General features: G+C 43.3%; 1 protein-coding gene and 1 long non-coding RNA gene across 2 annotated transcripts in view; both read left to right on the top strand.

Moving 5' to 3' along the window:
- LOC311142441 overlaps window positions 1-15035 on the top strand; it is a 1015744-nt gene that overhangs the window by 772278 nt on the left and 228431 nt on the right. The window lies entirely within an intron of this gene.
- On the top strand, window positions 1219-1778 carry LOC311099393 (stonustoxin subunit beta-like; the record flags this gene model as incomplete). The annotated part of the gene is made up of 1 exon (XM_084140093.1): window positions 1219-1778. A coding segment is annotated over one exon (534 nt), but the record flags the coding sequence as incomplete, so codon positions are not given.

The raw sequence follows: 15035 nt of genomic DNA, 5'->3' as shown, positions 1-15035 counted from the left end.
TGCTTTTTAAACTGCTCTGGTCAGTCTACTCGAATATTTGTACTATACATGTTTCTATCTACAAGCAATACATTGATAATTTGTCATTTCTAATAATGATACATTAATTTATGAATTGATATGGCAGGTTTCAGGACACTGATATATCTGAATATGTAGAAAAAAAATATACCACCAAAGAATAGCAGTGTGGTTTTAATATGTTTTGACTCTTTGCAGGCTGTCAGGCTGTCTAGTCACAGAGGAAGGCTGTGCTTCTCTGGTCTCAGCTCTGAAGTCAAACCCCTCACACCTGAGAGAGCTGGACCTGAGCTACAATCACCCAGGAGACTCAGGAGACAGACTGCTCTCTGCTGGACTGGAGGATCCACACTGCAGACTGGAGAAACTCAAGTATGTAGAGGGTTTATGTCAATGTTCATATCAGACATGTTGGAGTTATCAGGCTAGTTAAGACAAACATTCTGACCACCACTTGGACTAAGTTATATAAAGACTGTGTGTTTGTGTGTCCAGTGTGTGTGTGTGTGTGTGTGTCCAGTGCATGGGTCCTGTTTGTGTGTGTGTGTGTGTGTGTGTGTGTGTGTGTGTGTGTGTGTGTGTGTGTGTGTGTGTGTGTGTGTGTGAGTTCAGGTGTATCCCTCAATGACTGTCTGTTCTTCTGCTTACCGCTACAGTGTGGAACATGGTGGAGAGAACACAATGAAACCTGGACTTAGAAAATGTGAGTGTTGACTGCTGTGAAGAATATGACTGAGAATATGTCTTAATTCAAGTGAAGTCAAAGTCAAAGACCACCATCATTACTTACTTGGTCATATTAAATATCAGCTGTAGTTCTAAAGAAGCAGAAATCAGGGACACCAAAGTTTACAAAGAGTTGCTTTGACAATGTATGTGTCTGTGTGTGTGTGTGGCGTGTTCGTGTTACTTTAGAAATGTGTGTCTGTGTTCATGCATGCATACAGGTGTGTGTGTGTGTGTGTGTGTGTGTGTGTGTGTGTGTGTGTGTGTGTGTGTGTGTGTGTGTGTGTGTAATTAATGGGAATAAATGTGTTTTATATTACCATACAGTATAACATATGATCATTGAACAAATCTCAAGTTACCTTAACTTCTCCTTTTGATACCTAGAAACATCTACCTTAAATGAATTAGTGAAAAGTGAGTTAACGTTCTAATGTGAATGATGATGATTTCTAATATTGTGTCTGGTTTCATCCATCAGATGTCTGTGATCTCACACTGGACCTAAACACAGTAAACAGATTCCTCTCTCTGTCTGAGGAGAACAGAAAGGTGACATGTAGGAGAGAGGAGCAGCCGTATCCTGATCACCCAGAGAGATTTGAGGTCTGGAGTCAGGTGCTGTGTAGAGAGGGTCTGACTGGGCGCTGTTACTGGGAGGTAGAGTGGAGTGGGAGAGAGGTTGATATAGGAGTGACATATAAAGGAATCAGCAGGAGAGGAGGGGGTATTGACTGTATTATTGGATACAATGACAAGTCCTGGAGTCTGACCTGCTCTGACAACAGTTACTCTGCCAGGCACAATAATAAGTCCACTACCATAGACGTCCCCTCCTCCAGCTCCCACAGAGTAGGAGTGTATCTGGACTGGCCAGCCGGCACTCTGTCCTTCTACAGAGTCTCCTCTGACACACTGACCCACCTGAACACATTCCACTCCACATTCACTGAGCCCCTCTATCCAGGGTTTTGGGTTCTTGTTGACTCCTCAGTGTCCCTGTAAATAATAACCATGGTAACACTGACACACAAACACACACTGGACACACACACACAGACTGAACACACACACACAGTGGACACACACAAACAAACACACACACACACACACTGGACACACACACACACACACACACACTGAACAAACACACACACTGGACACACACACACACACACACTGGACACACACACACACACTGAACACACACACACAGTGGACACACACGAACACACACACACACACACACACAAACACACACACACACACTGGACAAACACACACACTGGACACACACACACACACACACACACACACACTAGACACACACACACACTGTACACACACACACTGGACACACACACACACTGGACACACACAAACACACACACACACACACACACACACTGGTCAAACACACACTGGACACACACACACACTGGACACACACACACACACACTAGACACACACACACACACACTGAACACACACACACTGGACACACACACTGGACACACACAAACACACATGCACACACACGCACACTGGACACACACACAAACACACACACTGGACACGCACACACACTGGACACACACACACTGGACACACACACGCGCACATACACTGGAAACACACACAAACACACTGGACACACACACACACACACACACACACACACTAGACACACACACACTGAACACACACACACACACACTAAACACCCACACACACACACACACTGGACACACACACAAACACACTGAACACACACACACACACACACTAGACACACATACTGCACACACACACTGGACACACACACGCTGAACACACACACACTCACACACACACCGGACACACACTGAACACACATACACACACTAGACACACATACACACACTAGACACACACACACACTGAACACACACACTGGACACACGCACACACTGGACACACACACACACACTGAACACACATACACACACTAGACACACACACACACTGAACACACACACACTGGACACACACACTTGACACACACACACACACACACTGGACACACACTGGACACACACTGGACACACACACACACACACACACACACACACACACTGGACTAGAACAGCGCCGGAGAAGATGGCTGCCGTTTTACAGCCCTCTAACCAATTGTACTATTACGTGTGTTTTTCCGCGTTATTTGTAATTTATTTTGTACATAATGTTTCTGCCATCGTCTCTTATAACCAAAAAGAGCTTCTGGATATAAGGACAGCGATTACTCACCTCGTATTGGACGAAGATTTTTTCTTCAACGAGGCAGCCGCGAAGGATATCATACAGACACCCGACAAGGCCCAAATCCCCGTCATTTGCGTGAGGAAGAGACTGAGATATCGTGGACGGAGATCGGGGTGCCTTGTAAGGATCCGACGGCGAGCGAGTAAACTGCCTCTTCCATCAATCCTATTAGCCAATGTTCAATCTTTTGAAAATAAAGTGGACGACTTAAGATTACGGTTATCCTACCAACGGGACATTAAAAACTGTAATATATTATGTTTCACCGAGTCGTGGCTGAACGACGACAATGATAACATTCAGCTAGCAGGCTATACGCTACATCGGCAGGACAGAACGGCTGACTCCGGTAAGACAAGGGGTGGCGGTCTGTGTATATTTGTAAACAACAGCTGGTGCACAAAATCAAATACTAAGGAAGTCTCGAGGTTTTGCTCGCCTGAGGTAGAGTATCTTATGATAAGCTGTAGACCACACTATTTACCAAGAGAGTTTTCATCTATATTTTTCATAGCTGTCTATTTACCACAACAAACCAATGCTGGCATTAAGATTGCACTGAATGAGTTGTACAAGGCCATTAATCAACAGGAAAACGCTCATCCAGATGCAGCGCTCCTAGTGGCCGGGGACTTTAATGTAGGGAAACTGAAATTCGTTCTACCTAATTTCTACCAGCATGTTAAATGTGCAACCAGAGGGAAAAAAACTCTAGACCACCTTTACTCCACACACAGAGACGCATACAAAGCTCTCCCTCGCCCTCCATTTGGCAAATCTGACCATAACTCTATCCTCCTGATTCCTGCTTATAAGCAAAAACTAAAGCAGGAAGCACCAGTGACTCGGTTAATAAAAAAGTGGTCAGATGACGCAGATGCTAAGCTACAGGACTGTTTTGCTAGCACAGACTGGAACATGTTCCGGGATTCTTCAGACAGCATTGAGGAGTACACCACATCAGTCACTGGCTTCATCAATAAGTGTATCGATGATGTCGTCCCCACAGTGACCGTACGTACATACCCCAACCAGAAGCCATGGATTACAGGAAACATCCGCACTGAGCTAAAGGGTAGAGCTGCTGCTTTCAAGGAACGGGACTCTAACCCGGACGCTTATAAGAAATCCCGCTATGACCTCCGACGAACCATCAAACAGGCAAAGAGTCAATACAGGTCTAAGATTGAATCGTACTACACTGGCTCTGACGCTCGTCGGATGTGGCAGGGCTTGAAAACTATTACAGACTACAAAGGGAAGCACAGCCGCGAGCTGCCCAGTGACACAAGCCTACCAGACGAGCTAAACCACTTCTATGCTCGCTTCGAGGCAAGCAACACTGAAGCATGCATGAGAGCACCAGCTGTTCCGGATGACTATGTGATCACGCTCTCTGTAGCCGATGTGAGTAAGACTTTTAAGCAGGTCAACATTCACAAGGCCGCAGGGCCAGACGGATTACCAGGACGTGAACTCCGAGCATGTGCTGACCAACTGGCAAGTGTCTTCACTGACATTTTCAACATGTCCCTGACTGAGTCTGTAATACCAACATGCTTCAAGCAGACCACCATAGTCCCCGTGCCCAAGGACTCTAAGATAACCTGCCTAAATGACCACCGACCCGTAGCACTGACGTCTGTAGCCATGAAGTGCTTTGAAAGGCTGGTCATGGCTCACATCAACAGCATTATCCCAGAAACCCTAGACCCACTCCAATTTGCATACCGCCCCAACAGATCCACAGATGATGCAATCTCTATTGCACTCCACACTGCCCTTTCCCACCTGGACAAGAGGAACACCTACGTGAGAATGCTATTCATTGACTACAGCTCAGCATTCAACACCATAGTGCCCTCTAAGCTCATCACTAAGCTAAGGATCCTGGGACTAAACACCTCCCTCTGCAACTGGATCCTGGACTTCCTGACGGGCCGCCCCCAGGTGGTAAGGGTAGGTAACAACACATCTGCCACACTGATCCTCAACACGGGGGCCCCTCAGGGGTGCGTGCTCAGTCCCCTCCTGTACTCTCTGTTCACCCATGACTGCATGGCCAGGCACGACTCCAACACCATCATTAAGTTTGCCGACGACACAACAGTGGTAGGCCTGATCACCGACAACGATGAGACAGCCTATAGGGAGGAGGTCAGAGATCTGGCCGTGTGGTGCCAGGACAACAACCTCTCCCTCAACGTGACCAAGACAAAGGAGATGATTGTGGACTACAGGAAAAAAAAGAGGACTGAGCACGCCCCCATTCTCATCGACGGGGCTGTAGTGGAACAGGTTGAGAGCTTCAAGTTCCTTGGTGTCCACATCACCAACGAACTATCATGGTCCAAACACACCAAGACAGTCGTGAAGAGGGCACGACAAAGCCTATTCCCCCTCAGGAGACTAAAAAGATTTGGCATGGGTCCTCAGATCCTCAAAAAATTCTACAGCTGCACCATCGAGAGCATCCTGACTGGTTGCATCACCGCCTGGTATGGCAACTGCTTGGCCTCTGACCGCAAGGCACTACAGAGGGTAGTGCGTACGGCCCAGTACATCACTGGGGCAAAGCTCCCTGCCATCCAGGACCTCTATACCAGGCGGTGTCAGAGGAAGGCCCTCAAAATTGTCAAAGACTCCAGCCACCCTAGTCATAGACTGTTCTCTCTGCTACCGCACGGCAAGCGGTACCGGAGTGCCAAGTCTAGGTCCAAAAGACTTCTCAACAGCTTCTACCCCCAAGCCATAAGACTCCTGAACAGCTAATCATGGCTACCCGGACTATTTGCACTGCCCCCCCACCCCATCCTTTTTACGCTGCTGCTACTCTGTTAAGTATTTATGCATAGTCACTTTAACTCTACCCACATGTACATATTACCTCAACTACCTCAACTAGCCGGTGCCCCCGCACATTGACTCTGCAACGGTACCCCCCTGTATATATAGCCTCCCTACTGTTATTTTATTTTACTTCTGCTGTTTTTTTCTCAACACTTTTTTTGTTGTTGTTTTATTCTTACTTTTTATGTTTAAAATAAATGCACTGTTGGTTAAGGGCTGTAAGTAAGCATTTCACTGCAATGTCTGCACCTGTTGTATTCGGCGCATGTGACCAATAAAATTTTATTTTATTTGATTTGATTTGAATATGTAATGCAAATGTAAAAAATGTAATGTAAATGCAAATAATAAATAGTTGAATGATTATAAACATGGTCATTTGTCTATTGATGCCTGCAATGCAGTGAAGAAAACGACATGACAACAATAATGTGTGATGTAACTGGCCCCTCTAACAGTACAACTGGCCCCAGCCTGGCCCCTCCCACTGGGAATGTTCTAGAACCACCACTGCTGCTACGGCTACATTGGCCCAGTTATTGTTGAATAATAATGAAGCTAGGTCAATTCAATTCAAATAATATAGCTAGTAACTTCAAAATACTTACAGCTGAAATACACTGCCGTTTTCTTTGTGAACATGGTGAGATGGAGGAAGCCGCATCCACATGTAGAGTTGTGGGGGAGGGGACAAGTTTCCCAAATAGACACTGGCTTTGGATCAGGTTTGAATTCCTCCCACTAATGATCCTTGTTAGGTTTGGGGGAGGGGAAGCTGATCCTAGATCTGTATCTAGGGGAAACTTCACCCCAGCAAAGAGAGATGGGGGAAGAGGAGGAGAGAGAGCGTTGCTCTCAGGATTGACAGATCATGTACAAAATCTACCAGTAGGAAATTGGTGTCAGAATATAATATCTGACCTTTAGCAGTTCTAATGTCTTCATTTGCTCCATTTCATGAATCTTGTTGATTGATTGCTGATATCTAGTTTCACAGGTGAGATGGTGTTGATGAAGAGCATCCATCCGTTTTAGTACTGCATTAATAGTAATGCATTCATAGACATATAGTTGATACTGGTGGTCCTACCCATCCCCCACTTCACTCCATTAACCCTACACGTGCTGCTCACATGGTGGTTTGTCTCAATGTATCTGACTTTAGGTCAGTTTTTAAGGTTCAGAAGGTAAAGATTGTGTTAGGCTGTGTCAGGAGCACTAGTGGTAGTGCTGCCGCTCCCAGATCACACATTGCCCTATATAAGTATATACTGTAGCAAGCTGAACCCAACACCTACCAATTACCACCTGCTGATCTCTTGGTGTAATGGAAAAGGTGTTGGCTTGATTGTCACTGGACCCGGGTTCGAGTCCCGGTTGGAGCTATCCCTTAATTAGTTACATTGGTGTCAGAAGTGGGATCGTGCCTGTGAGGCCATCAAAGAGGCATGTACACGTGAGAGACTTGCTATAAAGAAGTATGGGGGCATGCTTTCCCCAAGGAAGTGGGTAATGTAGCGACCTTAATCCAACACCTAGCCACATCGAGAGGTTCGGACCTCTTGGCGTAGCGCTTGTTGGGTTCTGACTTCTAAACATGAAATAGACTTATTCATGTCACTGAGGGAGAGAAGGGAATGTATAACGTTTCCATTCTGTCAGGATATTTTATTGTTAGTCATCAGGGATCCTATTGGAGGAGAAGAGACACAGTCTGGTAAGAGTCAACATGACAGCCGTGAGTTGGGGAGTAGTGAGCAATTTGGGCAGAGGTCAGGTTAGATGAAGTGAGGAAGAACATATATCACTAATCTTCTGGATAGGAACAGAGGTGTATTGGCTGTTCAGATGTGGAAGGAGGGGCTCAGCATAGGAGAAAGGGTTAAATACCAGTGCTTGTGTGAATATGTTCTTTGTCTTATGCAGCTGTATGATCCAATGGGTGAATAAACTTGGTTTGAGCTTTACTAAACGTCCCTGAGTTTTACTAGGTTCATTTAGAACCTAACACGCTTAAGGTGTTGGCTTGACAGTTGATGGACCCAGGTTCAAAACCCGTTTGGGGCTACCCCCTGAATTCACTACAATATATTTAATTGCCTACGGGCAGGGAGACCCGGGTTTGAGACAAAAGGGGCATTACACCGTTGCTGTTTGCAAAAAAACACTACATTGGTGGAAGCATTGGAATGGTGCCTTGGGAGAGCTGTGCACATTTCATGGGCGGGATCTGTACCCAGGTGTCCCATGGGAAAAACCAGTTCCTTGACCATTAGACCAAGAGGTAATGCCCACTTGACCTGAGGGTGACACTGATTTTGAAGGCAGGAGTACCTCATTACCAGATCATGAGACAGACTCGTGTTTTCTACACACATGGGATAGTGTAAAAGGAAATTTGCCTAGGAAGCCATTGCTAGAAGTGTTAGGAGGTGGAAGTTAGAGAATTAGTCCAGTAACTGAAAGGTCACTGGTTTGAGTCCTGAGCCAGGCAACAAAACGTGGGATTTGATCTGAACTGGCAGATCTGTGACCAACCCCCTTCAGAAAGACAAATTCCCTTTGTTCCCTGTAACATGGACTAATAAAGTTGTACTGTACTGAGCTGTGCTGCACTTTATTGAACAGAACCTGAGAGTCCAGCATGTCAGGGGATGGGGTGGGGGGGGGGGGGGGGGGGGGTGAGAGCAGCAGTGGGGGATGGGTAGCTAGTCCTTGATTGGCTGTAGACCCGGGAGCCACAACTGCCAAGAGAAATTCAATCTACCCTTTTTATCAGCCAAGCCAACATAATGTTTTACACACCATTTTTGTGGACTGTTAATGTTTATATTTACAATCAACACTGATCTTTTCATGTTATAATCTGTTATTTTTCAAATCTGATAGTAAGATATTGAAACCATATACAATATGCACTAGAAATGGTTGTAATGAAAACCTGAGACACTCCTATAGACCTATGGAATTATGAGGGGGGGGGGAATTATGTATTTCTGAAAGATATCAAGTAATTTGAAGTCAATTATTGCGTGGGAAACTGCAGTCTGGTTTGTTTGTCTGAGTGAACAGAGCAGTTGGGGGAAGGGAATACACATACAATGTTTCAATCTCCAACTGTCTTGTTTCACAGACTCCTGTGAGAGAGAATATAGTAGACGGTTGCTGTCAAAAAGTGATTGGTGAGTTTTCCTGTGTCCTGTGTTTATGACCTTTTAAGGACATCCTGTCCGGATGTTCTCTTCACTATTTAGGGTGTGCTTATGTAACTTGATAGTGCAGCTGTTTCTTTGAGGTAAAGCACATGTTTGAAATAAAAAGTAATGGCCTGGTGATTGATGTGTCGTGTACTGACCTAGTTGAACTTAAAGTTTGAACTGTTTGAAACATTTTAAACAGTTGGGAATTTTTGTAGTGAACTTATGGAGCTGCTGTGTAGTGAGCTTGTGACCCCTTGTAGAATGAAAAAGTAATTTCTGGGTAGGTCTGCCTGAGTATAAGTAAGTGTTGGACTTGTCCTGTGAACACTACGAGCGACAAGAAACCTCAAGAGAGATCAACCACAGAAAACTCCAGAAAACACGTCTCCTACACCAATTCTAGGTGAGTTGTGTCCTTCATGTCTGGGCCACCATGATAAAACCATTGATGCCATTCTTTGTGATGCACCTGATTGTTTTAATGGTGGGATTGATATGAGTGGAGGCCAACCGGACGATTCAACAGTGAAGATTTTTCACACACAGCTGTCTCAACAACTTTTTTCAGCCAAAAACCGGGAGTTTTTCTCCTGCGTTTCTCATGAGGGAATGTCTTAAGATAAGACTTGCTCTATGTCAGATCTAAAAGGCCCTGAATGGACCATCCCTGCCTGGGTACGCATTGGAAGAGGAAGTCTGTGGGCCAGATGATTTGAAAGTCATACGAATCTCTTCAGTAGCGTATAGTCCAGACTCCAAAGTGACAATTTTAGGTTGTTCTGAATTCAATAGCGCAAATACCACCCAATCTGTTAGTTCGTATGTATTTTCAAACGCTTGCACAGAGGTCAACTATTTTGTTGCCTGTCTTTAGCTTCAAGTGGCGAGATTGGTTTAAGTTGCTTGATATGATGAAACAAGTGCAACAGTTTTTAACAATTAGTATTAACACTGGAATGATAGATGTGCAAGAGATTATGTGGAAATAGAGATACTGGGGTGCAAATTAGCTAAATAAATAACAATATGGGGATGAGGTAGTTGGGTGGGCTAATTTCAGATGGGCTGATCTATCATCGAAAAGAAAACATGCGAAACCTTGAAGGCCATGGAGAGCCTGCGTGGAAGAGGCAACGTCTGAGTCCCTCACAGCTTGAAGACGGGGATTTGGAGACTGATGGGGGTGTCGGGTTACATAAGGCCCCTGAAAAGGAGAAAAATGCTGATTCTGCTTTTTTTCTAAGAAAAACATGATTATAATAATTATACATTTAAACATGTATTGTTTAGTACAGTGTAGTATTGTGTAATAATAATAATAATATATCTATCTATCTATCTATCTATCTATCTATCTATCTGTCTGTCTGTCTGTCTGTCTGTCTGTCTGTCTGTCTGTCTGTCTGTCTGTCTGTCTGTCTGTCTGTCTGTCTGTCTGTCTGTCTGTCTGTCTGTCTGTCTGTCTGTCTGTCTGTCTGTCTATCTATCTATCTATCTATCTATCTATCTATCTATCTATCTATCTATCTATCTATCTATCTATCTATCTATCTATCTATCTATCTATCTATCTATCTATCTATCTATCTATCTATCTATCTATCTATCTATCTATCTATCTATCTATCTATCTATCTATCTATCTATCTATCTATCTATCTATCTATCTATCTATCTATCTATCTATCTATCTCTCTCTCTCTCGCTCTCGCTCTCTCTACACAAGAGCCACTGGTTCTTTGGGTTGTGTGAGTGTGTGAGCGTGTGTGGTGTTTCTTTAAAACACCTGTTTTGTAAACCTGTTTACCCTTTTAGAAAGAGTTCTCAGCTATCCATATTGTAATGGTCAACAGTTTGCTCATCTAGGGGGTCCCTTACACACAAGGGAACTGGTATGTACACATGGGGTCCCCCAAGTGTCTTTGAAACGACTTTTTTTTAAACCTGTTTAACCTTTTAAAAATAGCTCTTGGGGGGGGGGGGGGGGGGGGGTGTCCGCGAAGCGTCCGAGGATGGAATGTCCAGTGGATGTCTCAGTCAATTAAAAACAAAAAAGATAATTGTATTCTTTAAGATGTCCCGTTTTACTGCTAACCTAAACAGATCAATTTGACCCCCTAAAAGAGCTTCCGTGGGATGTCTCAGTCAACCAAGAAAAAAGACCCAGAGGACCAGGAGGCCTGAAGACATACATCTAATTTATTCCTCATGGAGCATTTTGAAGGTGAGTTGAATTTTCTATATAATGAAGGCTTCTATATCTAACTATGCATATTTTTATATATATATATATATTATTATATATTATATATATTATATATTTTATGTTGTATATTATAAATGATTGTTTTTAATAATGTATTGTATAAAATGATATAGTATATAATGAATGAGATGTTGTGTTATTGATTTTTTTTAAACGAGAATGGACTCTACCTACATATGTATATATCCTACTGTTTATACCAAACAAATGTCAATTTTATGTGACATGTCTCAAGGTGTCTCAGACTCATGAATATGCATGCCAAACCAAGTCTCTACTCAAGAGTGGACCACTGGCTCCACCTAGTGGATATACAGTTACATCACAGTTATAGAACAACTAATAGTCAATTGATTATGTGTGTGTGTGTGTGTGTGTGTGTGTGTATCTAGAATGTTAGTATAATGTATATATATATATATATATATATATCTACCTACGTATGTATTTATCCTACTGTTTTTACCAAACAAATTTCTATTTTATGTGAAGTGTCTAATCAAGAGTGGACCACTGGCTCCACCTAGTGGATGTTCAGTTACATCACAGTTGTAGAAATAAATTACCCAGCACGTTAGTATACTATTCTAAATCCTTCTCTCAATGGATAACAATTCACTCAATGGATAACAATGGGTTTTTAAATATTTAACAGTATTTCAATATTTGGTTTTTGCAGACATTTTAAGACTGGATGACATACAATTTTCAGATAATTAATATTATTATTTTATTTATTTGTTTTTTTTAAGGGGGTAGATCAGCTTAATATTGCAGATAGATTGTAATTTACATCAATGTAATTGTCTGCATCACTTCCAGTCCCCCATGTTTTTTATATATACACACACACACACATATTTACATTTACGTCATTTAGCAGACGCTCTTATCCTTGAACTCCTCTTGAACTCCTGAGTGGCGCAGTGGTCTAAGGCACTGCATCGCAGTGCTATCTGTGCCACTAGAGATCCTGGTTCGAATCCAGGCTCTGTCGCGACCGGGAGACTCATGGGCGGCGCACAATTGGCCCAGCGTTGTCCAGGGTAGGGGAGGGAATGGCCTGCAGGGATGTAGCTCAGTTGATAGAGCATGGCGTTTGCAACGCCAGGGTTGTGGGTTTGATTCCCACGGGGGGCCAGTATAATTTTTTTATTTTTTTTATGTATTCACTAACTGTAAGTCGCTCTGGATAAGAGCGTCTGCTAAATGACTAAAAAGTAAATGTATGTTATCCAGAGTGAGTGCATACATTATTTTATTTTTTCTCCATACTGGCCCCCCGTGGGAATCGAACCCACAACCCTGGCGTTGCAAACGCCATGCTCTACCAACTGAGCTACATCCCTGCCGGCCATTCCCTCCCCTACCCTGGACGACGCTGGGCCAATTATGAGCCGCCCCATGGGTCTCCCGGTCGCGGCCGGCTACGACAGAGCCTGGATTTGAACCAGGATCTCTAGTAGACCACTGCGCCACTCGGGAGATAATACACATGCACATACATATACACACATATATATATATATACATATATATACATATACATATATATACATATATACACACATATATACACACATACAGTGAGGGAAAAAGGTATTTGATCCCCTGCTGATTTTGTGATTGACAGTTATTTTGTGTTTCTTCCATTTGCAAATAATCGCACCAACTGTTGTTACCTTCTCATCAAGCTGCTTGGCGATGGTCTTGTAGCCCATTCCAGCCTTGTGTAGGTCTACAATCTTGTCCCTGACATCTGTGGGGATTTATTATTCTCATAAATGGATGGGATGACTAACTTAGAAAGAATGCATTAATGATTAAAGCATAAAAGGTCTGTACTGTACTGATATGAATTGTTTCACCTAACAAGCTGTGATTCATGTGAGGAGCTGTTTTAGGGAGTAAGGGGAGATAAGAACTTGTCTCATAATACCCGAACACTCTCTCTTTGTTGTCTGTGAACCGTCCTTGAAACGTAGGTACAGCAAAATGGTGTCTTCTGGGTGCTAACTCCACAGGTTATTATGATAGCAACTTATGCCTGGGAACGGTGGAGCGCCAAGGGGTTGGGACCAGCCCGTGCGCCAACGGATTGGCTGAGTAAGTCTAAACCACGCTCAGTCTCTACTCTGATTGGCCAGCAGAGAGTGGGAACTATCTCTGTCAGAGTATTTGAAGAAGAACCTGTAACAATGGATTAGTTCTCTGTCTGCCCTGCGAGGTTTTTCAGTGAGCCCGTATACGAACCAACATACTTATCATACATACATTTTGCATATAATAAATTTAGCTTGGATTGAATATCTCTTGACTATGTTTTCTCTTATTCCAATACCAGATTTGAATTACGCCATTTCTAACACATCCTTGGAGAGCTCTTTGGTCTTGGCCATGGTGGAGAGTTTGGAATCTGATTGATTGCTTCTGTGGACAGGTGTCTTTTATACAGGTAACAAACTGAGAATGTGTACTTCCTAATACAAAAGGCTTATCAGGACTGATAAGAAGACAGGATGAAGTAGCATGCTGTGTCTCAACTAACAATGTTATGCAGACTTTCTTTTGAAAAGGTGAAGGATTCTCTGCCAGACCTACCAGGAGAATCTGGACATTTTCTGCGACTTGGAGACTATGTGGTGGTAAAGGATTAAGGAAGTCATTGATGGACAACACCCAAGTGGGAAGGTTAGTAATAGGGGTTGATGGCTACCTTGATGGAGGGCCAAGTAAGAGAGAGAGATTCCTAGATCTATATGGACCATTGGAGGACTTTTCTAACGCAGAGGAGGAAGGTGGCACCGCTTCGGCGGAGCATTGTTTTGTTTTGTCTGTGTGTTTTTGCAGCAGAGACTATTGGTACGCTGATAGAAGGATACACTCCACAGAGAGATGGTGATAAATGGAGAAGGACTCTGCATGATCATATAACTAGTGAAGGAAGAAGGTTCATGCATCATCACACAGTCTACACCAACGGAGGTATGGATAGAGGGGAGATTGAACAGGTATCATGTCAACCGATGCTACAGATGACTACGAGGAAACTGACGATCTGGAGATGATAGTAGGTATATACACTGCTAAAGTGATAGTATTGAGAATGCATTGAGATAATGATCTGAATTTATTTTCAGGATGAGGAAAGTCATAATTGAATTATGAATGTTTATAATGTATGTTAATATAAGTATAACTTTCAGTCAACAGTCTCTTTTGTGTAGCTTCACTCCGTAGCCCACATACTAGTCTGTCTCTAATGATGTCATTTAGAACAGCATTAAACTCAGTGTTCTGGTAGTTTCTTTAATGCAGCAGCAAACATTGTTACTGATTCTCCCTCTTCCTGATGTCTCCTGTGGAACCTGAACCTTTCAGCATTAACTAGTGGTTCTGGTGAAAAATGTCCTTTAAGTATCTCCACAATATCCCCATACGTCTTATTACCTGTTCTGTCTGGCTGTAGCAGGCTGCCTAGTAAATTAAATGTCTTTGGCCCCATTACACTAAAACATGGAGGCACAATGTTGTCCTCATCCATGTCATTTACAATAACAAAATATTCTAACCGTTCCGTATATGAGCTCCACTGCTCAATACTTTCATCAAACTGTCCAAAGTTTCCAACAATTCCAATAATTGTTCATTTCTCAATAAGCTCCTGATT

The sequence above is a fragment of the Coregonus lavaretus genome (assembly GCF_964263955.1).
Source record: "Coregonus lavaretus genome assembly, chromosome: 2".
Taxonomy (NCBI): Eukaryota; Metazoa; Chordata; class Actinopteri; order Salmoniformes; family Salmonidae; genus Coregonus; species Coregonus lavaretus.
The sequence above is the reverse complement of the archived record's forward strand: the minus strand, read 5'-3'. Positions and strand labels throughout refer to the sequence as shown.